The following is a 24,389-nucleotide window of genomic DNA, read 5'->3' on the forward strand; positions in this document are numbered from 1 at the left end:
CCACAAGGAGATACTACACACTCGCCAGAATGACCAAAAGCAAGAAGACCAATAACACCAAATGCTGGCGAGGAGGTGGAGCAACCGGAACTCTCCAACGCTGGAGGTGGACGTGTTCATTGTCAGGTTCACTTTGGAAGATTGTTTGAATACCCACAAAAGCGAAATACTTGCTTATCGTATGACCTGGTAACTCCACTTCTAGATATTTGCCCGAAAGAAAGGAATGCTTCTGTGCACCAAAAGACCCATGTATGAATATTCCTGTTGGCTTTACTTATAGTTGCCCCAAACTGGAAACAATCCAATGTTCAGCAAAAGGGAATGGATCGACAGTGACACATCCATACACTGGCATACTACTCAGCAGTGAACAGGAAGGAACGCACGCTGAAACAACCCGGAGATCAACAGTGACACATCCGTACACTGGCATACTACTCAGCAGTGAACAGGAAGGAACGCACGCTGAAACAACCCGGAGATCGACAGTGACACATCCGTACACTGGCATACTACTCAGCAGTGAACAGGAAGGAACGCACGCTGAAACAACCCGGAGATCGACAGTGACACATCCGTACACTGGCATACTACTCAGCAGTGAACAGGAAGGAACGCACGCTGAAACAACCCGGAGATCGACAGTGACACATCCGTACACTGGCATACTACTCAGCAGTGAACAGGAAGGAACGCACGCTGAAACAACCCGGAGATCGACAGTGACACATCCGTACACTGGCATACTACTCAGCAATGATCAGGAAGGAACGCACGCTGAAACAACCCGGAGATCGACAGTGACACATCCGTACACTGGCATACTACTCAGCAACGAACAGGAAGGAACGCACGCTGAAACAACCCGGATGACTTTCCTAGACATTATATTAAGCAAAGGGAGCCAGACACAAGAGACTGTTTTGATTACATTTATATGAAAGTTCTAGAACAGGCAAAATTAATCCATGCGGTGGAAATCAGGATGGTGCACCTTCTGGGTGGTGTCGACGGAGAAGGGGCACGGGGGACCTGCTGGGGTGAAGAAAGCACCCTGCCACTTGCTCGGGGTGCCGCATGCGTCTGTAAACTGTCTCTGAGCTGTGACGGGAAGGCTGTGCCCTTCGCTGTCTACTCTGGGTCATCATTTGTAAAGGTCTCTCGGAGTGCAGGGTAGAGAGGGATTTGTAGAGGTCTCAGTCAGAAATGGGGGCCCTGAAAAATTGGCACATTCATCAGCAAGCATCCCCTCGCCCCCAAACCTGGCTGGTCAGGCCTGAACCCCAGGAGCAGACCCAGTGTGGACCCCAAGCAAGAAGAGGTCTTTGGGAGTGTTTTTTGTCCCACCACCGTGGCCTAGAGGGCAAGGCCCAGGCCCAGAGAGGAGCAAGGACTCGCCCCGCAGTGCAGGATGGCAAGGCCCAGGCCCACAGAGGAGCAGGGACTCGCCCCGCAGTGCAGGATGGCAAGGCCCAGGTCCACAGAGGAGCAGGGACTCGCCCCACAGTGCAGGATGGCAAGGCCCAGGCCCAGAGAGGAGCAGGGACTCGCCCCACAGTGCAGGATGGCAAGGCCCAGGCCCAGGGAGGAGCAGGGACTCGCCCCACAGTGCAGGATGGCAAGGCCCAGGCCCAGAGAGGAGGAGGGACTCGCCCCGCAGTGCAGGATGGCAAGGCCCAGGCCCAGAGAGGAGCAGGGACTCGCCCCGCAGTGCAGGATGGCAAGGCCCAGGCCCAGAGAGGAGCAGGGACTCGCCCCACAGTGCAGGATGGCAAGGCCCAGGCCCAGGGAGGAGCAGGGACTCGCCCCACAGGGCAGGATGGCAAGGCCCAGGCCCAGAGAGGAGCAGGGACTCGCCCCGCAGTGCAGGATGGCAAGGCCCAGGCCCACGGAGGAGCAGGGACTCGCCCCACAGTGCAGGATGGCAAGGCCCAGGCCCACGGAGGAGCAGGGACTCGCCCCACAGGGCAGGATGGCAAGGCCCAGGCCCAGGGAGGAGCAGGGACTCGCCCCACAGGGCAGGATGGCAAGGCCCAGGCCCAGAGAGGAGCAGGGACTCGCCCCGCAGTGCAGGATGGCAAGGCCCAGGCCCACGGAGGAGCAGGGACTCGCCCCACAGTGCAGGATGGCAAGGCCCAGGCCCACGGAGGAGCAGGGACTCGCCCCGCAGTGCAGGATGGCAAGGCCCAGGTCCACAGAGGAGCAGGGACTCGCCCCACAGTGCAGGATGGCAAGGCCCAGGCCCAGAGAGGAGCAGGGACTCGCCCCACAGTGCAGGATGGCAAGGCCCAGGCCCACAGAGGAGCAGGGACTCGCCCCACAGTGCAGGATGGCAAGGCCCAGGCCCACAGAGGAGCAGGGACTCGCCCCACAGTGCAGGATGGCAAGGCCCAGGCCCAGAGAGGAGCAGGGACTCGCCCCACAGTGCAGGATGGCAAGGCCCAGGCCCAGAGAGGAGCAGGGACTCGCCCCACAGTGCAGGATGGCAAGGCCCAGGCCCACAGAGGAGGAGGGACTCGCCCCACAGTGCAGGATGGCAAGGCCCAGGCCCACAGAGGAGCAGGGACTCGCCCGCAGTGCAGGATGGCAAGGCCCAGGTCCACAGAGGAGCAGGGACTCGCCCCACAGTGCAGGATGGCAAGGCCCAGGCCCAGAGAGGAGGAGGGACTCGCCCCGCAGTGCAGGATGGCAAGGCCCAGGCCCAGAGAGGAGCAGGGACTCGCCCCACAGTGCAGGATGGCAAGGCCCAGGCCCACAGAGGAGCAGGGACTCGCCCCACAGTGCAGGATGGCAAGGCCCAGGCCCACAGAGGAGCAGGGACTCGCCCCACAGTGCAGGATGGCAAGGCCCAGGCCCAGAGAGGAGCAGGGACTCGCCCCACAGGGCAGGATGGCAAGGCCCAGGCCCAGAGAGGAGCAGGGACTCGCCCCGCAGTGCAGGATGGCAAGGCCCAGGCCCACGGAGGAGCAGGGACTCGCCCCACAGTGCAGGATGGCAAGGCCCAGGCCCACGGAGGAGCAGGGACTCGCCCCACAGGGCAGGATGGCAAGGCCCAGGCCCAGGGAGGAGCAGCAGGGACTCGCCCCACAGGGCAGGATGGCAAGGCCCAGGCCCAGAGAGGAGCAGGGACTCGCCCCGCAGTGCAGGATGGCAAGGCCCAGGCCCACGGAGGAGCAGGGACTCGCCCCACAGTGCAGGATGGCAAGGCCCAGGCCCACAGAGGAGCAGGGACTCGCCCCGCAGTGCAGGATGGCAAGGCCCAGGTCCACAGAGGAGCAGGGACTCGCCCCACAGTGCAGGATGGCAAGGCCCAGGCCCAGAGAGGAGCAGGGACTCGCCCCACAGTGCAGGATGGCAAGGCCCAGGCCCACAGAGGAGCAGGGACTCGCCCCACAGTGCAGGATGGCAAGGCCCAGGCCCACAGAGGAGCAGGGACTCGCCCCACAGTGCAGGATGGCAAGGCCCAGGCCCAGAGAGGAGCAGGGACTCGCCCCACAGTGCAGGATGGCAAGGCCCAGGCCCAGAGAGGAGCAGGGACTCGCCCCACAGTGCAGGATGGCAAGGCCCAGGCCCACAGAGGAGGAGGGACTCGCCCCACAGTGCAGGATGGCAAGGCCCAGGCCCACAGAGGAGCAGGGACTCGCCCCGCAGTGCAGGATGGCAAGGCCCAGGTCCACAGAGGAGCAGGGACTCGCCCCACAGTGCAGGATGGCAAGGCCCAGGCCCAGAGAGGAGGAGGGACTCGCCCCGCAGTGCAGGATGGCAAGGCCCAGGCCCAGAGAGGAGCAGGGACTCGCCCCACAGTGCAGGATGGCAAGGCCCAGGCCCACAGAGGAGCAGGGACTCGCCCCACAGTGCAGGATGGCAAGGCCCAGGCCCACAGAGGAGCAGGGACTCGCCCCACAGTGCAGGATGGCAAGGCCCAGGCCCAGAGAGGAGCAGGGACTCGCCCCACAGTGCAGGATGGCAAGGCCCAGGCCCAGAGAGGAGCAGGGACTCGCCCCACAGTGCAGGATGGCAAGGCCCAGGCCCAGAGAGGAGCAGGGACTCGCCCCACAGTGCAGGATGGCAAGGCAGGCCCAGGCCCAGAGAGGAGCAGGGACTCGCCCCACAGTGCAGGATGGCAAGGCCCAGGCCCACAGAGGAGGAGGGACTCGCCCCACAGTGCAGGATGGCAAGGCCCAGGCCCACAGAGGAGCAGGGACTCGCCCCGCAGTGCAGGATGGCAAGGCCCAGGTCCACAGAGGAGCAGGGACTCGCCCCACAGTGCAGGATGGCAAGGCCCAGGCCCAGAGAGGAGGAGGGACTCGCCCCGCAGTGCAGGATGGCAAGGCCCAGGCCCAGAGAGGAGGAGGGACTCGCCCCGCAGTGCAGGATGGCAAGGCCCAGGCCCACAGAGGAGCAGGGACTCGCCCCACAGTGCAGGATGGCAAGGCCCAGGCCCACAGAGGAGCAGGGACTCGCCCCACAGGGCAGGGCAGCAGAGCGGGGCAGAAGCCAGGTCCCTGCCTCCCAGCCCAGGGTTCACTCCCAGCAACAGGCTGTTCTCACAAAGATGCTCTGACGAAGGTGACAGTGTATCTTTTGAAAGTCCTAAAAGCTTCTTTCCCGGTAGGGCAGAGGAAGGCAGGAGAGGGTCACTCTGAGACCAGATGGGGTGGACAAGGCATTTCCACCCCTCCTTGGCAGAGCGAGGAAGGAACAGGGTGGTAAGACCAGCAGTAGCAAGCTCTGAGGTGTCCAAAGAAATTAGGGCCCTGATGGGGCCACCCTCTACCCAGGATCCAGTGGGTTCCGGCTCAAATTGAGACGAGTCTGGGAAACTTGGAGAATAAGCTACTTCCCTCAGAGAAAGCTGAAAGGCCTGCAGGAGGGGGGTCCAGAACTGGCGGATGCTGGGCAGAGCAGGCCAGGCCTGGACCTGGGCTCCCTGTAATCCCAGTGTGGCAGTGAGCCCGATTAGCCCCAAGACCTGCAGCTTCTAGGTGAGGGACAGGGCTCACTTCCGAGGCCCCCACCATTGCCAGGCCCTCCCTCTGGGTTGAGAGCGAGGTGGCAGCCACCCTCCACCTAAAGATCCCATCAGCCTCAGGGACTGCCACCAAGCCTTCAGGGCTCTCTGGAGCAAGGGGGATGGAGAAGGGAGGGTGGGGAGAGGGTGAGAGGACCTGGAGTTTGTGGTCCCCAGCTCCCTGATATCCTTTACCCTGGTCTGGAAGAGGCTCTGTCGATGAATACTGGCTGTTAAAAATAACCCACCTCTCCATCATCCCGACAGCCGCGCTCCGGGACAGTGTGTTCCAAGGCCAGGCTGCTCTCCAGGGACAGGAGCTGTGGGGCAGGAAGGGCTGTGGATTCTCCAGGCCAGCCCAGGCTGGGAGAGAGGCCCACAGTCCTGCATCTCAGTCCAGGCATCCCAGTCACATGTGAGTCCACCTGCCTCCCAAGACCCTGGGGTCAGGTCCAGTGACTAGGGCCTCTGGGTTCCAGGGGTGCTGCAGTGACCCCAGAGGCTCATGTTGCTATAGGATCTGCGGGCCTCTCCCGGTGACCTGGAACTCGCTTCCCCCTTACACAGAATTCGTCAAAGAGGACACTGCCACGTGGCTTCCTCCTCTGATTCTCAAAAATGCCTCTGGCTGGGACCACAGGGGGCTTGACAGGAATCAAGGAGACGGAGGGACTTGGGTGTGTGTGAAATCCATGTCCTTGTCCCGCAGATGCTGTCACCTCTCTGCTGCCATCCTCTCTACGTAGCACTCAGGGCTGAGAGCCCAGGCTCTGGAGGTTCAAATCCTGACACAGTCCTCACTATAGCGAGACTTGAGAAAGTTACTTAACCTCTCTGTGCCCTGAGTGCCTCACTGATAAAACAGATAACTGTGGCTCTAACCTTGTAGGGTTGCTGTGAAGCTAGATGAGTTTCCAGTGTTCCTAAATGCAGTACCTGACACACAGTAAGAAAGAATAAGGAGGAGGAGGAGAAGCAGGAGGAGGAAGCGGAGGGGGACGGGGAGGGGGGAGGTGGAGTGAAGGGGGAGGGAAGGAAAATGGGGAGGGGGAGAGGCAGAAGGAAGAGAACGGGGAGGAGGAGGGGGAGGAGGAGAAATGGGAGGAGGACGGAGGAGTAGGAGGAAGGGGAAGAGGAGAGGGAGGATGAGGGGGAGGGGGAGGAAGAGAAAGGGGACGGGGAGGGGGAGGGGGCGAAGTAGAAAGGGGAAGGGGAGGGGGAGGAAGAAGTCGTCCATCCAGCATCCTGGTTAAGAGCATTGACTGTGGAGTGGAATTTCACATCCCACTTCCTCTACTGACCAGCTGTGTGGCCTTGAGCCAGTTGCTTGACCTTTCTGGTCTCTGATTTCCTGGGCTCTAAAATGGAATGATGACTCCTCCTGGAGCCATTGCACGGCCTCTGTGTGGGTGCCCTTAGGTTGGGGCTAAGCAGAAGTCGGCTCTGGACAAGTGTGTGAGGCCCCAGTCAGGACAGCAGGAGAGCTGGAGCCCCAGAGACTGTTGAGCTGAAGGCCGGGTGGGGTGGGGGTGAGGGCAGCTCCCTTGGCCATGCTTCTGCAGAAGCAGTTAGGCCTTCCTGGCCACACACACCACAGAGGCTGGAAGCTCTTGGGCGTGGGCTCACCTCTCCCCAGGCTGGGGAGCCCGAGGGGCTCCCTGAGGCTCCTGCGGAGCAGACCCACCCAAGGCAGCAGGCCCCGCCTGTCCCCACCAGCCACCTTCCCGCAACCCCACTGCACGCAGGGGTGCGGGCAGAAGGAGCGGGGGAGAGCGAGAAGGGACCGAGGGAAACCCAGAGGAGGCTCAGGGTCCAGGAATAAGGAAGGAGAGAGGAGAGAGTGTGCGAAAGGGAGCGGAGAGAGACCCAGGAAGACAAAGGGAGACAGAGAAGACCATTTGGAAACTCTGGAGTGACCTCTCTAGAAGACTCAAATGGGAGGGAGGAGGACCCGCTGGGGAACCCCAAGGAGGGCTGTGAGGGACAGTGATGGAGCTTGGGGAGCTGGAGACAGCCTGACTCCCCTGCAAACAGGGCTTTTATCTAAGGATGGGTAAGATGTTGTTATGACAACAGATGTAGCATTTAGGGTAATTACTGGTGAATAAGCGAGAGAAGAGGTGACAGCTCTGGTGGGTGCTACAGCCCAAAAACGGGGTCTCAGAGGCAGCCCTAGCCCCCATTCACCCCTGCTTCATCCCAGACCCTTCCCTCCACCTGAGCCTAGCCAGGACCTTCCTAATCCCTGAGGCCAGGCCACCCCAGGGCAGACCTTCTGAGCCATAGCCAAGGGCCCAGGTCCCGCCTCCCCACCCATCCTGCCTAGGGCTGACAGCAGACCCAGGCCCTGTGCACGGACACTGCCTCTGTGACAAGCATCTCAACCTAACTCTCCTCAGGACCCTGAGAGTGAGGTGCAGCAGGAACCTCATTTTACAGAAGATAATATAAGAGTCAGAGAAGTTGAGTAACTTCTCTGAGGTCACACAGCAACTAAACGGCTCTACACGGTCCCACCCCAGATGATTTCCAGGGCCAAGAACTGCTCCTGGGCAGATCTAGAGACAGGCTATTCTTACAACCCTCATCCCCTGACACCTCCTGGAAAACGCTGGAGACAGCATTTGTGGATGAGAAGAAAAGGAGACAGAAAGTGTTCTTTGCACCTGGCTCTCTACAGACTCTACACTACTGTGGCCCTTGACATGATTATTTCTATTGCAACCCACTGGACACTTCCAGTATTTGGGAAACACTGCAGAGTTACTGTGGGACCTGGGCTCTATTTGGTGGAATCTCTTAAGTCTGGGGGACCCTGAAGGCCAAGGCTCGCACCCAGCCCCTCCAGCCTAGGGGAGCTCCAGCCACGAAGCCTGCGGCATCCACAGCTGCCCTTTCTCCTCTGTCCTCTGGGCCACAGGCCTCACACCCACAGAACCTCCTGGACATCCACCCCAGGACTGCCAGGTCCACGGGACGGAGGCACATCCCAGCCCTGGAGAGCTCGGAGGGCAGGGAGAGAGAGTGGCCTGGCTGGGGCAGCCAAGAGCTCAGACGCAGCCTCTGCAGGGGGCCTGCTTGTCGGTGGATCCCAGGCTCTGGGAGGATGAGGCCCTGACCTTTCACATGCCTCGGGTCTCCTGCCCCAAGCCCAGGTCTCTGCCTGGCTGGCATCACTGGGATGAGAGAGGGCTTTCTTCACAGCCTCCAGGGTCATCGCGAGGGAGCTTCCTCAAGGACGGGACCCAGACCCCAGCATCTCCCTGAAATAGCACCCCGGACCTGGAAAGGCAGGCCAGGGGCAAGGGGTGACCCAGCTGGGAGAGAAGACAGCCCACAGGCTGGGGCTTCCAGGGGCTCCAAGCTGACTGCCCCTGAGGAGTGGGGCTGTTGAGTGGGAAGGGATGTGTGTGTGTGTGTGTGTGTGTGTGTGTGTGTGTGTGAGAGAGAGAGAGAGAGAGAGAGAGAGAGAGAGAGAACCAATGTGATGGAACTGCAGTCCGTGAGGCCATTTTTTTTTTTTTTGAGACAGAGTCTTGCTCTGTCCCCCAGGCTGGAGTGCACTGGTGTGATCTTGGCTCACTGCAACCTCTGCCTCCCAGGTTCAAGCGATTCTCCTGGCTCAGCCTCCTGAGTACCTGGGACTACAGGCTCATGCCACCACACTCAGCTAATTTTTGTGGGTTTTTTTGTTTTTTGAGATGGGGTTTCACTCTTGTTGCCCAGGCTGGAGTGCAATGGCGTGATCTCAGCTCACTGCAACCTCCGCCTCCTGGGTTCAAGCAATTCTCCTGCCTCAGCCTCCCTAGTAGCTGGGATTATAGGTGCCCGCCACCATGTCCAGCTAATTTTTTGTATTTTTAGTAGAGATGGGGTCTCACTGTATTGGCCAGGCTGGTCTCGAACTCCTAACCTCAGGTGATCTCCCTGCCTCCGCCTCCCAAAGTGCTGGGATTACAGATGTGAGCCATCACACCCAGCCAAGCTGAGGATTTGGAGCCCTTCTAGAGAATTCTTTGACAGAAGATTTGATTTAAACAAAGACAAGGGGAGGAATTGAGAAGAGGGAGTGCAGGGGGCCAAGGCCCTGCAGGACAGCCCTTCATGCAAGCTGCCCCCCTGTGTTGGACTCCCTTGCATGCCCCCGGAAGCAGGTCTGTCCCTGCAGCTGTGGATGGCCCTAGATTGACAGAGGCTGAACATCCTCAAAGAGCTCGCAGTCAGCTGTGATCAGAGGGGCACAGGTAAACCCAACAGGCACTCAGTGGAGTGAGCGGCCTCTCGGCCCTGCACTGAGGCTCCAGGGCAGCGGGTGAACCGCGACCTCGGGCAGTCAGGGTTCACCCCAATGGAGGGAGGTGCAGGGAAAGGGGGTGCACTGGCCACAGGTGGCCCCAGCCCAGGCCTGGGGAGCTGGTGTGCCCAGGGGAGGCGAGGGGCCTGGGCAGAGTGAGAGCAGCCTGCATCTTCTGTGGCTCCACCTAGGCCAGAGTGTGGACACGAGGGGCTGTGTCCGAGCCACCCCGGTGAGGTCTGCAGCCAGGACGGGAAAGGGGCTCCCCACTGGCCATGAAAGGCAGAGGGCTTGGGGCGCCCACACGTTTACCCTTCAGTGGTATCTGGAAGCCTGGCAGGTGGGCCGAGATGGGTGCCATGTGAACCCGATGGCTGCGGGACAGCTAGGGCCCGCCTGCCCCCAGCCCTCCCATCCACACCCAGAGGCCTGTTCTCACCACCGCAGGCCACCCCTTCCCTCCTGCCCCTGCTCCTCACAGGAGTGTGGGCTGAGGCCCCACGCAGACGGCTGTGCCCTGGGTGTGTGGAGACCTGGGCTCCAGAGTGGTTCCATGCATTATCAGACACAGGAGCTGGGATACATCTCTCAACCGCCTGGGCCAGGTTTCTTCGTTTGCAGAATGGAAGGGTTAAAAATCAAATTCAGGCCGGGCGCGGTGGCTCAAGCCTGTAATCCCAGCACTTTGGGAGGCCGAGACGGGCGGATCACGAGGTCAGGAGATCGAAACCATCCTGGCTAACACGGTGAAACCCCGTCTCTATTAAGAAATACAAAAAACTAGCCGGGCGAGGTGGTGGGCGCCTGTAGTCCCAGCTACTTGGGAGGCTGAGGCCGGAGAATGGCGTGAACCCGGGAGGCGGAGCTTGCAGTGAGCCGAGATCACGCCACTGCACTCCAGCCTGGGCGACAGAGCGAGACTCCGTCTCAAAAAAAAAAAAAAAAAAAAAAAAAAAAAAAAAAATCAAATTCAAAGCACCAGGTTGTTCTCTTCCTCCAAACAGCCTCCTGGAAACCTGGTTCCTTTTGCCTGAGCTCACGGGACCCTCTCTCCCACCCTCCACTGCCTGGGATTCTAAGACACTCTCAGGACACAGGGGTGCCAGGTGTGCAGCAGGGCTCCGGAAGACCAGTGCCCTTCCCGGACCCAGGGGGCAACAGCCTGAGACTTCAGGCCAGAGAGAAGAAAACAAGTTTGTTGGACACCTTCAGCTGTGACTGCTGTCTCCTCCCCTTTTCCTCCTCCCTGTCTTGTCCCCCTCCTCCTCTTCCCCCTCCATCTCTGGCTCCCCTTCTTCCTCCTCTCCCCCTTCCTCCTCCTCCTCCTCCTTTTCCTTCCCTTCCTCCTCTCCCCCTCCTCCCCCCTTCTCCTCTCCCCCTCTTTCCCCCTCCTCCCCTCCTCCTTACCCCTCCTCCCCTCCCTCTTCCCCCTCCTCCTCCTTCCTCCCCCTCCTCTCCCCAACTTCCCCGGCTCCTCTGCACTCCAGGCCAGCTCCTGACACTCATCACTCTTCTCCACTTCCTGGAGACAGGAGCCTCTGACATCCCAGCTTATTTTAGTCAGCTGCCTCCTGGAGCCTGGCTGCTGGCCTGGGGCCTCACTGCCCTGTCCCTTGCCCCTGAGGGGGCAGCCTGGGGCCAGAAGTCACCTCAGAACATGCGTGAGCCCACACCCAAGCCACAATCTGGATGGCATGCCCCCCACTCCCCTTCTCCCGCCTGTGACGCTGGCCTCCAGCCCTCTAGCCCTCTGCAGGGCGCCACCCTCCCACAGACCCTCCTCCCTACTCTCCACCAAGGCCCACCCACTCGGGTGCCCGCTGATCCTTGCCTTCCCCAAGGGTCACTCACACCATCCCTCAGTGCTCTGTGCCCTTGGCACTGGTGGCTTGACCCCATCTCACAGCTAGGGTGCAAGGTGGTGTTGGCTCTCTGTGGCCTTTGAGCCTGGCACAGAGCTTAGCACACTGGAGACTAGTGTCAAGGTAGATTTGACACAGGGCGCTGTAAATTGTGTATCCTGGACCAGCGGTCCATCCTGTGACTGCAGCTGAGGTGGGTGCAGTGGCAAAGGGCACGTGCCCACCTCCAAGGTCTCCAGCAATTCCCTTCCAGCCCCAAACTTGCCCACCCCACTCAGCAACACCAACCCTGTGCTGTAAGGGCACTCAGCCCGGCCGCCCTCCGCAAGGGCCACTTAACAAACAACCAGCATCTGTTGTTGTTCAAGCCTGTCTCTAGAGGCTTCAACTATTCCTCCCTCTCTGGGAGGAGATCTCATAAATATAGTTTTCTCCATCTCACCCCTTTTCCAGGGATATTTTAGCACCCCTGAGAGACTGGTGTCCGGGGCCGCTGACAAGCCAGGCCAGCCCTTCCGTTTTCACTGTTTGCTGGGCATTGTCACACATGGTTCTGGGATACACAGGGAATGAGACACAAATATCTTGACACACATGGATGGGGGCTCCCTGTGTTGTCAGGATGGAAACTGCAGGGTTGGCCCCTTTACTGTGGAGCACTGTGCTGGTAGAGGGAATTCAACTGCGTGGGCTCAGGTGGTACTTGAACCATCCTTGCCTTGCTTTCCACACTCCTGAGAGAATAGGAGCTCCAAGTGCCCCTGCATCCCTTCATCGCCCTTCCCGCCCATCTCCAGCCTAAGTCAAGGTGTGCTGGCTCAAGAAGCTCCCATCCTCGCCAACACCTACCCTTCTGTCTGCTCACTGGCTGTGTTTCTGATGCAGGCTTTCTCCGAATACTGGGGTCCTCCTGGGTGCTGACATTTGACCCCTGGATGCCCCTACTGCAGCAGCAGCACGGGAATCCTAGAGGTCTCTGGGGATGGCCCTCTTTATTGCCCTGGATGATACCCCTCACACCGGGGTGGGCAGCCCTTTCCCCTACACCCACCAAGGACAAGGCTGGGGTTCTCCACAGATCCCAGGGACAAACGGTTTCATCTTTCACACCAGCGATTGTTTGCTGCCTGAGACTCCCTGCAACTTTGTCTTAGTCATGGAGAGAGCTCTGGGGCCCATTACTGATGTCTGGAATGGGCACAGCAAGAAGGTCATAAACGCTCACATGTGGCACATTTGACACAGCTGCCTGAGAACCTTCCCCTACTAGCTCCACACTGGAGAGGGCCTGCCAAAGCTCTCCATGGGAGAGTCCTGGAGCCCACAGACACATGGGGTGAGAGCAGGAAGGACACGGGGCAGACACCACCCTCCTTCCATTGAGTCTCTCAGCAGGAGTCAGAGGACAACTGGGGCAGGGAGCTCTGCCTGTGCACTTTGAAGAGAACCTGAGGGTCCAGAGGATTAAATGTATTGGGTCTGCCATTTGCAGGTGCCTGTCTGTACCCTCGCACTCTATAGGAACACCTTACATGTCATCTCTACCTCTCAACACGCTCCCCAATCTTAAAATAGTTGATTTATCCCATTTTATTTATTTATTTTAATTATTTTTCCCCCTTTTTTTTTCTTTTTGATACAGGGTCTTGCTCCATTGCCAGGCTGGAGTGCAGTGGTGCAAGCACAGCTCATTATGGCCTCAAACTCCTGGGCTCAAGCGATCCTCCCACCTCAGCCTCCCAATGGCTGGGACCCCAGGTGCACGGCACCACACCTGGCTAATTTTAAAAAAAATTTTGTAGAGATGGGATTTCACTATGTTGCCCAGGCTGGTTTCCAACTCCTGGGTTCAAGGGATCCTCCTGCCTCGGCCTCCCAAAGTGCTGAGGTTTCAGGCATGAGCCACCATACCTGGCCCATTTTAAATGTGAGCAAGTCAAGGCTCAGAGAGGTTTAGCAGTCTATCTGAGACCATATATCTGGTAAGGAGTAGAGTCAGCTGTGACTCCAAAGCCAGTGCTCTTTCCATGCTGCTCCAGGAATGGCCCCACCCATGCCCTCTCTCTGCCTATCCCCTCTCTGTCGGGCCCTGTCTGAGCCTCTGTTCTCTGGGTCTGGCCCCTGCCACCACCTCTCCAGATGCCCTGGTGCGTCCCGGGTGCTGTGGGGACAGTTCTTCTGCCTCTAGCTCAGCCAAGACCAGGATGGAGTTTTCCAACAGAATTTCTCTCGGAAACTATGGAGAAAACAAAACAACAAAACGGAAAACGAAAACCCCAAATCAGAGACACTCCCAGAGCCCAGGGTCCCCAGCCTTAGATAACCAAGGCTGCCCCAGTTTGCTGGGAAAACTCACTTCCCCAACAAATATTTCCTGGGCACCTGCCACAGGCCAGGTTCTGCCAGAAGGTGAGGAGCACAGGTACAGACGAGGCAGCCAAGTCTCTGCCCTCTCGGGCTGTCCTCTCAGAGGAAGCCCCTGGGCACAGACCCAGCCCTGCTGGGGTGAAAGCAGGTCTCTGGTTAGGAGCCGCATCTTCTCGTGCACCATCCTGAACGGTGGCCCCGTGGAAGCCTGATTTCCCAGAGCCCACCTCCCCACTTGCCCCTCCCAGAGGACCTCACCCACGGCCTCCTCTGTTGCCCCCAACTCCAGCGCCCCTCCCAGCCTTACTGTAGACACCATGTCCAGCCCAGGCAGATGGCCACTCCCCTCTCCCACCCGCTTCCACCTGCCCTGGGGAATGTCTTTCAAGATGACCCTTCTGGGGCACAGCCACCTAGATTTCCCTGGGACACAGGTGAGGGGTGTGACTTGAGCCCGGATGGGGTTGGGGGATGGAGGCTCCGTGGGTGCAGGCAGGAGGGCAGAGGAGGAAACCTGGTGAGCAGTGAGGGGAGCCGCTTCCTGAACAATCAACAAGTAGAAAGGTTGGCGGCGGGGGGCGGGGGGCAGGGGGCAGGATGCCTCGGTTTCCCCCATCTCTCCAGGGGAAGTGCCCAGGACATCATTAGAACCATGCTCCTCTCTGACCCCCTCACTTGACAAGGAGGCATCTGAAACCCAGAGAGGTGAGCAGACTTGCCCGGGGCCACCCAGGAATTTGGTGGTCCTCCTAGGATCACGCCCTGAGCCTCTGGACCCTGAAACAGCTGAGGAATCCCTCAAAGAGCTGCCAGCCAGGTGCCCACCCAAATCCAGCTGCCAGGCTGGTGGGGGCAGAGGGGCCGCACGCTGAGGGGATTTGCAGCTGGAACAGCTGCATCAAAGCTGAACATGAGGAACAGGGACCAGTGGAGCCTGCTGCTGTGGCTGCTCCACCAGTCCTTCCCGCACCAGGAGGAGGAAGGCTGCGTTTAACCCTCGGCTCCCCGACTGGGGAATCCAAGCGGCGGGCCCAGGTAGCCTCTCACCCTCCCTTTGTGGCTGTGACTGGGCTGGGCTGAGCTGCGACACCAAGACACCTGGGTCCCCCACACCACAGCCCAGCCCTCTTCCCTCTTGAAGCAGCTCCAGTCCCCACGGGTGGGGAGCAAATTCCATCTGAGTCCCAGCTGCTCTGAGATTGGTGGGGTCCACCCCGCAGCTCCAGAAGGGGCCTGCCCTCTCCCCGGGGAATTCAAAGATCAGGATCCTCAGCAATTCCCCCGCCTGCCCTGCCGGAGAGCGGGGGCCCCATGGGCTGCCGCAAGGACAGAAATAGCCCTGACTTTCCAGGGAGGGAGCCTCTTTTCTGGTCTCCAGTCTGTTCCGGTCCCCTCGCAGGCACCAGTGCTCCATGGAGCCCGTAAGCTCAGGAAGAGCCAGGACCATCCCCCTGGGCAAGGCAGGGGTCAGGGGATTAGCAGGAGGCAACAGGAGGTTCGGAGGAGGGGGAGGTGCTGAGGACCTGGAAGTGGGAAGGGCCAGGATAGGGTAAGGGAAGAAGGGAGGAGAAGGGAGAGTGGAGGAAGGTGGGAACGTAGAATCCCAGGGGGTAGCGGGTGGGCGGTAAAGGGGCACCTCATCTCTGAAACCACTGCTGATCAATCGTTGGCCTCAAGGCCACGCCAAGGGCAGGAGCCTTTGGCCAGGGTCAGTCCAGGGTGTGAGAAGATCAGAGCAGACAAGCCCGGGGGAGGGTGCGAGCTGACATCCAGGCCCTTCCAGCACTGGCCTTCTGACAACAGCCTTCCCCAAGCCCAGATGGAAGCGCGGACGGATGCAGGAGCACGAAGAATCCCAGAATCTAAAATTAGCCCAGAGCTCCCCGCCTCCCCTGCTGACAGTGAGCAGAGCCTGGGAGGGTGGTAGTCTTGTACCCCCTGCCAGGGCTCCTGCTCTCGTGGAAGGGCCAGCCAGCAGGGAGAGCTGCCGAGAGTGGCTGGGGTCAGCAGGAGAGGCTCCCAAGCTCACACAGGGCAGGGGCTCTGCTGGACTGGGAAAGACCCAGAGCTTGAGCTCTGGTGCAGGAGGCAGGGCTGGGGAAGAGGCAGAGGTTGGTGCTGGAGGCAGGGCTGTTGAGGAGGCAGAGTGAGGCCAGTGAGTGACACCACTGAAATGAGATTGGGTCCGTTTACGTCCTGGTTCTGGATGACCTCAGCCGATTGCCTCTGCCTCAATTTCCTTGCCTGTGAAACAGGCATAGTAATCACATCAATTTCAGATGATGGGTGTCCGGCCCTGGACCCTAATATCTCAGGACTGTCATGATTCCTTTCACCACGGCACATCTCAGAGGGCCCCAAACCGATCCGTTACTCCCGAACCGTTTAACTTTGTGCTGAGGTACAAAGGTGAGGAAACCACCACCGCCATCCTGCCCACGAGCCTGACACTAAGAACAACTGATTAACTCCCGGAACCTTCATGTCTGGACCTCCCAGGGAGCTGGGCAGGGAGTGGCAGTGGGGGGAAGGCAGAGATGGAGCCCTAAGCGGGGAACCCTGGGGACCACAGGAGCAATCCTGCCTGGGCAGACGAGGACACTAAGGCCCAGAGGGGGACCGAGTCCTGCCTAAGGACAGCCCAACAGGTGGTGGCAGGGACAGGACATGACTCCTGCGTTCCCCACCTCTCCCTGCCCTGCCACCCACAGCAACCAGGATCTGGGAGCAGAAAGCCCTGCCAGTGCCAGGGAAGCCAAATGCTGCCCAGGTCCGACTGCAGACAGGCCGATGCCTCCTCCCCAGCCAGCGGCAAACCCATTTGCAGGTGGGAGCTGGGCAAGGTCTCACACCCCTTGCCAGTGGCCCCCCACACACAGGGTGGCCATGCAGAGGATGGGGAGAGGGTCCAGGACCTGATGAACCCACAAGCCTCCTCCACCTTGAGTACTGGTGACAGATCAACCGGGCTCTCCTGCCACAGGTCCCTTCTTTAACAAGGGTCAGGAGTCCCTTCAGCCACAGTGCTCCAAAGAGGAGCTCTCAGCAGCCCCAAAGTTCTCAGCAGCCATCCCAAGGTAAAGCTGCCTCTTAAGGCCCTCTCAAGGGTATCCTTGCCATGTAAGGACCCAGGTTCTCAGAGAGGAAGTGCGGCTGTGGAATATTCCTCATCCTGCTCTGCCCAGCTCCTCTTACACTGCGTTCTGCAGCAGCAACGTCTTAAGAAAGGGGTGTCTGGAAGGATGATGTGACCGGCTGAGACAGCTCCCATCCACCTGGTGAACTGCCAGGCCTAAGCGCCCCTGCGGACCTCGCACCCGTCCCCCACGCCTGCCACCCTCACCACCAGGTGACTTGCCAGGATTATTCCTGGAGGCAGAGGGCTGCACCTACCCCACTCCCACCTCTGCTGCTCTCAGCCAGTCTCTTCAACCTGTAGCCCTCAGATGGACTCAGGGCGAAATCAAGAGCAGGTCCTACTCACAGAGAGCTGCAGGAATGGAGCGTGAGAGAGAAGGCCTGATAGGAAGCCAGGTCCTGGGCCCAGTTGCACCCCATTAGCTGAGGGGCCTGGGCAGGTGCCTGAGACTCCGCCCCCCAGTTCCTCATCTGAGAACTGAAAGAGATAGCAAAATGGGGACCAGCCAAGCACAGGTCCTGCCACACAGCTGACTGTCAGCAGATGTTTCCTGAATGTGGGCCTGCTATTCCTTGAGTTCGGATGCAATCCCTTCAGTGTGAAAGTGTGGCATGATAGGCAACCTGGGTCTAGATCTAGATCCAGCTCAGCCAGCTGTGTCTGTGTGATGCCCCCTGAGGTAAGTCATCTCCTCTCTCTGGGCCCCAGTCTCTTCCTTCATACAGTTCAGGGGTTGGACTGAGCTGTCAGGAATGGAAAATCTAGGACACACCTGCCATCAATTACATAGTCTGTGGCAGTGGCAGACATGAACAATCAATCACAGCATGGTCACCTGCTGAATCCACCACGTGCAGTTTCAGGATCTTCAGATACCCAGCGCCACCGAATGAGAGCCGGCCGAAGAGATGGAATCACGATTCTTCATCACCTGAATTTCACAGTTTTGTGATTTCAGGACCTAGAGAGGTCTCTTTAAGTCTCAATTTCGTTTTTTGTAAAATGATCACTCTCAGCAGGGTTGTGAGGATTAACGAGATAATGTATTCAAAATGGGCTTGCAAACAGTCCTGTTCCAGGAGGGTATATCTTTCTACCACCACTTCCAAAGTCTGGGCGGGGTTCTCTACTCCCAGGCTCAAGGGCCTGCCCCTTGCAGACGCTTAAGCACCGGGGGACAATGTGGTCCAACAGGAAGAGGCTGGGCCTGGATGACCTCGAGCAGGTCACTACAGCTTTCTCGGCCTGTATTTTGCTAGTATAAAATGGGCTGATACTTACCTTATAGTCAGGCATAAGGATTAAATGAGGTCATCAGACAAAGAAGAGCCCGGATCAGTAAAAGGGAGTCAATGAACCATCCTTATCTACGCATATCAGGCCTCTGGGCATCAGCAGTGGGTACTTCGGCAGGTGTGGGGAGCTGAGAGCAGGGCAGGGCATGTCTTTCTTGTTAAGTCCTCAGTGAAGCCCATGTCCCCATGTCCGTCAGTGATGGTGGGTACACTGGAGGTCTTGCTGGTTGTCCCTAGCGGAAGCATGGCCCATGCCAGTACGGAGGTGGTGAGAGTGAAGATTCTGGGCCAATGTGGAAGTAAAGGGATGGCCTCACACTGAGGACCCTGGGGCTTCACGTCTCCTCCTTCCTCCCTCCCCTCCCTGGGCTGGCCACTGGTGTTGGCCCTGCCCATGGCCTCCTGCTGCCAGCCTGCCCTCTGCCCCCCTGCCCGTGGGACCAGGCCCACTTGGTTCAGCCCCGGGACTGCCCACTCTATGGCGACTAAGTAGGGCAGGAAGGCGGTGGCACCAGACCACCTGGGGCTAGCTTGGGGCCGTTTTCAAACGCAGTCACAATTCCACCAGTCACATCCTTTACACATGCCCTTCCCCCACCAAAACACCCTCCCGTCTCGCCTCTTGGTGTACTCCTGCTCTTCCTCCAAGACCCAACCCAAAGGCCACCTCCTCCAGGAAGCCCTCCCTTCTCCTCCCTCCCGGGAGTCAGTCTCAGGCTCCTCCAGCCACCCTCACCCATTGGCTTGTGATGATGAGTAAGGATGCTTTGTGGACAAAGGCAGGTAGGAAGGGCAGGGGCTTGGGGGGACCAGCCAGCCACATCTCAGGGAGGAGAGGACTACTGGCCCTGGGAGGGAGCCCCAGCTCATTGGGCCAACACCCAGAGTCTGCTGTGCCAGCTGCTGAGGAATAACTGCTCCAGGCAGCCCTTGGGCAATAAGGACACCACTTACTTATTACAAAATATCCTTTATTGATAAAATAGCTCAGAGTTTTAAAAAAAAAAAAAAAGCAAAACAAAAAAACACCTGCATGTCGCAATAAGAGGTCACGGGGGTCCCATGGGAGCGCACACAAGTCTGGCCAGCAGAGGGTCACAGTCAGTCCCTCCCCTGGCCCAGCTCCCCACCACATCCCGGGGCGATGCTCTGGCCTCATAACAACCCACCGAGGACCGAGCTGGGCGGCCTCCCGCACCCCAGGAAGGACTCTTTTTGGTCCCCTCCATTCTCTCTACACCCAGAAAACTCCCTCGGTGCCCTTCCAAATCTGGCAGGTCCATCTGGCCCGTTGCCCCCACATCTGCCAAGCTAAGATGCCTGCTGGCCCAGCATTGAAGCCAGGCCCTCCCCAAGGGAAGGCTGGGAAACCTCCTTTCCACACTTCCAACTGTCCTGGGTGCCGGGTTTGGGGTGAGACTGAGAACCAGGAAGCGGGGGTCCTCAGTGCACAGCCCCATCAGAGTGGGGGGAGCAGCGTGGCTGTGTCTGAGGCTGTCCACAAACACCCCCCTGGCGGAATCAGTTGTGGTTCACAAGGACTCATTTGGGGCTTGGAGACCTGGCTGGTCACTCCAGTGGGAGACTCCCCTAGGGGCCCACCAGGCTCTCATGCCAGCACCCCACCTGGGGGCTCTGCCACCTGTCACAGGCTCTCATCTTAGACTGTTCCCAAGGCATGGATATTGTGGGCTGTCCTGGGGAAATTGCCTCCTTGCTGACAAAGGACTTCTCCCCACTGGGGAGGCCCAAGCCGCTAAAAACCCTCTTGGTGCTGCAGGTGAAATGTCGAAACGCTGTCATGTAGCATAATAACTCAGACCTTTGCAGCTCCAAGAACACATTCTCAAAGAGATCTTTAACTTGAAATAGTGATTCTACCACTCCCTGCTTCCAGTTTGGGGTAGGAACTCACACACCCCAGGGACAGAACAAAAGTCTACAGGAAGACAGGTGGCGGTAAACACAGAGGAAAGGGATTTTTATATCACCGGATAATCACATTTTTGGTTCTCTAGTGCGCTCCCCCACGGAGCTCAAAGCTTTCTGCAAAGCCTTTCATCTCCCTGCAGCAAGTAGGCGGCGAGCTATTGTCGCCCTGATTTTTGCAGGGGGTGAATGCCAGTGATCGGGGATCTCCCGTCGAGGCAGAGACCAGGCCTCCAAGACCGCCCCAGCGAGGCATCCACGTGGCCACCCACCTGCCGGAGGGGTGCTGGGTAAGGAAGCCGATCCATGGTTCTGGCCTTTAAAGGAACCACAGATCCAAAAACAGGTGAAGCGGGAAAGGAGGGCCCGGAGACGGTGCCACCCCATAAGCCCCCATCCCAGCGCCTGCCAGGGACCGCGAGTGCCTAGCGTGGGCAATCAGTCTTCGTTTCTTCCTCCTCCTCAGTAGCAAGCCCCCCCGGGAAAGTGGAAGGCTGGCTGCGTGCTCTTTGTGGGTGGGGGGAGATGAAAAAGAAACAAACACCACAAGCAAGTGACCTGCCAGGAACACAGGGTCCTCAAGAAAGGGAAGCCCAGACAGTGGCCTGGAGAGCTCGGAGCTCTGGGAAGGAAGTGCTCTCTCTTCTCCTGTCTGGGCTATGTTCCAGAGGATGTGAACCACCTCCATCAGCCTGTGCTCAGGGAGAGGGTGGAAAAGGGGTCCCCCACAGCTAAGATGGCAAGGGGAGGCTTCACTGGGACCCTTGCTAACAGCCCCCCCGCCCATCCCTCCCAAGGGGTTCCTAAGACAAGGCCTGCAGGATCTGGGCAGGGAGCAGAAAGCCCAGGGGAGGCAGCCACACACAGCAGGGCAAGAAGCAGGGTGGCCCCGGCACCACCGCACCAACCCCACAGGGGCAGCACAGGCGGGCTCACCAGGCTGTCTGGGTCCATGGGCGGCACAGGATCCTCCGGAAGGCACGGCGGAAGTCCTGGTTGAAAATGGTGTAAATGACAGGGTTCAGCGAACTGTTGCAGTAGCCGATCCAGAAGAAGAACTGGAAGAGGCCATGGGGCACCTTGCAGTGCTTCGGGCAAATGGCGCCCAGGCTGTAGCTGAAGAAAAAGGGGAACCAGCAGAGCACAAAAACGCCAATGACCACGGCCAGCACGAAGGTGAAGCGCTTCTCCCGGGTCAGCTGTGCCCGTCGACGCCACCACTGCGCACCTATAGCACCCACGCCCCTGCCCAGGAGCACCTGGCCACGTAGGGTGGCCAGCACCCGGGAGCCCTGTGGCTGCTGCAGCGGGGGGCTGCAAGCTGAGGCCGCAGACACTGGCCCTTCCTGGGGTTCACACTCTTCCTCCTCCTCCTCTTCAGCTTCATCCTCTGGAGATGCCCCACAAACACCTTCCTTCTGGCCCTGGCCTGAGTCGGGAAGGGCAGCCCAACTGGGTGGCAAGGCCCGGGTCACAGTATCTTCAGAGGTCTCCCCCTCCTCCTTCTCCCCAGTGGACTTCGAGTGTCCATTGACCTCTCTGGCAGAAGCCAGAGAAGCCAGGGCTGGCAGCTTGGCTGAGGCCAAAGCCCCACCACGGTTGGGTCGGGGCTGCTTGGACTCACCCTGCCCAGGCCCCCCCTTGGCCCTGGGACCTCTGCGGTTGCTGCGTTTGGCGATCAGGTAGATGCGCAGGTAGACAAGGATCATGATGAGGCAAGGAGCAAAGAACGATCCGATGCTGGAGGCCAGGATGTACCAGGCCTCCTGGTTGAGCTTGCACTGGGGGCGCCCGCGCGGCTGGGGGCCCTGGTCACCCTTGTAGATGAGGGGCGGCAGCGAGATGACGGCGGCGATGAGCCACACGGTGAGGATGATGCACTTGATGCGGCGCGGGGTGCGCTTGGAGTTGTACTCCAGCGCGCGGCTCACGGCCCAGTAGCGGTCCAGGCTGATGGCGCACAGGTGCACGATGGACGAGGTGCAGAAGAGCACGTCCAGCGCCAGGTACACCTCGCACCACGTGCGCCAGAAGTACCAGTAGCCGAGGAGCTCGTTAGCCAGCGAGAAAGGGATGATGAGCGTGGCCACCAGGATGTCGGCGGCGGCCAGCGACACCAGGAACAGGTTCTGAGGGGCGCGCAGCGAGCGGCTGGTCAACACAGCCAGGATGACCAGCGCGTTGCCGAAGATGGTGAAGAGGATGAGGAAGGTGATGATCGCCGCGATGGCCGCCGTGGCCTGCACGGAGTAGGGGTCCTGGTGGTCCATGGCTGGGCGGGACGTGGGCAGAGGGAGCGCTGCCCGCCCGGTGCACCCCGTGGACGACAGCGCTGCCCGGTTTGGCTAGACGAGAGCGGCGCCCCTCCAGAGGCGCCGAGGGCGCTGGAGCCCCATGGCCTGGACTAGCGGGGCCTAGGAGGTCTGGAACACCCGGGACCGGCCGCCGCCCTCCTACATCCTCCTCCACCGGCGCCCGGGGTCCCTGCCGTCTGCCCCCGAGAAGTTTTCCAAGTTGTCCCGCCGCCGTCCCCGTCCCACGCGGGACCGGAGAAAGTCGCGCCCTCCCGCCACGCGGATGCCGGACGCGCTGGACTGGGGCGCGGGCCAGGCTGGGCCCGTTCTCGGAGGAGGCGCGGAGGAGGCGCGGAGGACCCTGCACCCGCTCAGCTCGCGGGCTCTCGCCCCAGCCGCGCCTGCAGGGGAGCGGGGAGCGGGGCGCGCGGCTGGGAGGGCGGAGACTGGAGGCGGGCGCGGGCGCGGGAGGGAGGCGGGGCTGCGGGCGGACCGAGGTGGGCAGAAGGTGCGCTTCGCGGGAGGCGTGAGCCCCGGACCCCCGGACCCCCAGCGCCCGGACCCCGCCCCGCGCCTCTGCCTCCCTCCCGGCGGCCGCACCACGGGAGAGCGGAGGGGCCGGGCGGCGGGGGTCTCCGGCCCCCGGGCAGGACGCGTGCAGCTCTGGAGGGGTCGGTGGGAGCCGGGAGCCGGGAGGCGGAGCTGGCGCGCGGGCCGGTACCGGGACGGGACCCTCCCCCGGGGGAGTCGGGCTGGGCCGGGCGCCGGTGCGCGCTGCTCTCCCTTCCGCCGCCCGGGAGCCAGCAGGGAGGGCGGGGCGGGCGTGGGGCTGGGGACCGGGTCGTAACACACCGCAGCCCCGCCTGGCCCGGCCGCGGAGACACCCCGCGGAGAGGTGGGGGAGCCGGGAGCCGGCCGGACCTTTCCCGGGCGCTTCCCCTCGCGGACCGGCTCCGTCGGGCCAGCGAGCGCCCCCTGCTGCCGCCCGCGAGCCCAGCCCGGGTCCCGGAGCCACCGCTCGCAGCCTGGGACTTAGGACTTCGGCGTCTTGTGTCTGTGCAGCTGCCTCAGTTTCCTCCATTAAGGGCAAAGGAGGTAAGAGGGAAACTGGCTTGGACTCGAATCACAGCATCAACTGCGACTCAGCCAAGGGTTTGTACGGGGCACGGGGCGAGCTGCCGCCCCTTGACTGATGCGAAGGGAAGGTCCCTTCCTGGGAATAAAGCAAGGAGACCCTGCGGCGGCGGAGCAAAGGGTGGGGCCTTTGTCACACAACTCCAAGAAAAAGCAGGTCTCAGGGGCAGCTGTGAAGGGAGGAGTGAAGGGAGGAGTGTCCCTCCGCTTCTGTAGTGACCCCGGAGGAAGGGGTTGACCCTCCCTCCCTCCCTGCTGCGGTCCTGCCTGGCCCCCCCCATATACACTGAAGCTCTTCTGGGGGTGACAGTGGAAAGAGGGTTGGGGTAAAAAAACTTCAGACTAAGGCCCCCCACTTGCCTTCAAAGAGCTATGAGCAACTGCTCTCCCTCAGGGCCCCCCCTCACTCTCCCTGCCACCCGCCAACAGCACCAGCCTGGGCAGCCCTGAGGGCATTCCCTCCCCCCCGTTCTGGAGCCCCTAATGTCATAAGCCCCGCCTTGAGCGAGGCCTCTTATTCACAGCCCAACTCTGCAAGGCATCCTCTGTGTAAATAAGCGCCAATCCACCTCTGACAGTGGGGCTCCCCGCAGGCCCCATCCAACCTGCTGGACCTCCTCTCCTCCCTGTCCCCTCCATGGGAGCAGAGCACGGGGCCTCTCAGTGCCCATGGACAATGTCTAGCGCCTCCTCAGGCTCAGGTGGGAGGTGCCCATCTCAGGTACCCAGACCAGCACCCCAGCCACAGGGGGGTGCTGGGAGTAGGTGCCTCCTTGATCCCCCCATCCCTGTCATTCTGCCAGACTCCCCAGCTCCAGTGAGGTGCAAGTGCCCACAGCCCCTGGTGTGGATGCTGCCAGGGCTGGGTTCGGACAGGGCGGTCAGCCTCCTCCCCACCCCCAACCCCAGGCTTCAGCTGGAAACCGACCACTCTGCTAGACAGTTTCCTGGATGAGTCTTTCCCACCCTCTGGGCTGGGCAGGGCCTGGGCGCCGCCTGGGCATACATCACCAGTGATGGAGAGATGCCAGTAGCCCCTTCCCTGAGGAAGGACAGAGGGT

General features: G+C 60.4%; 2 protein-coding genes across 2 annotated transcripts in view; one reads left to right on the plus strand and one right to left on the minus strand.

The window, feature by feature from the left end:
* The window catches only part of CIAO1 (cytosolic iron-sulfur assembly component 1), a 182,674-nt gene that overhangs the window by 16,356 nt on the left and 141,929 nt on the right, over nt 1–24,389 (plus strand). The window lies entirely within an intron of this gene.
* Nucleotides 18,925–22,606, minus strand: ADRA2B (adrenoceptor alpha 2B). The gene has a single exon (XM_050755122.1). It carries the CDS (start codon nt 22,168–22,170, stop codon nt 20,833–20,835), a length of 1,338 nt encoding a protein of 445 aa, XP_050611079.1. The 5' UTR covers nt 22,171–22,606; the 3' UTR covers nt 18,925–20,832.

The sequence above is a fragment of the Macaca thibetana genome, chromosome 13 (assembly GCF_024542745.1).
Source record: "Macaca thibetana thibetana isolate TM-01 chromosome 13, ASM2454274v1, whole genome shotgun sequence".
Classification (NCBI taxonomy): domain Eukaryota; kingdom Metazoa; phylum Chordata; class Mammalia; order Primates; family Cercopithecidae; genus Macaca; species Macaca thibetana.

Excerpts from the sequence above, each read along its gene's own strand:
- ADRA2B (XM_050755122.1), bottom strand. The coding sequence starts at position 22,170 with ATGGACCACCAGGACCCCTACTCCGTGCAGGCCACGGCGGCCATCGCG.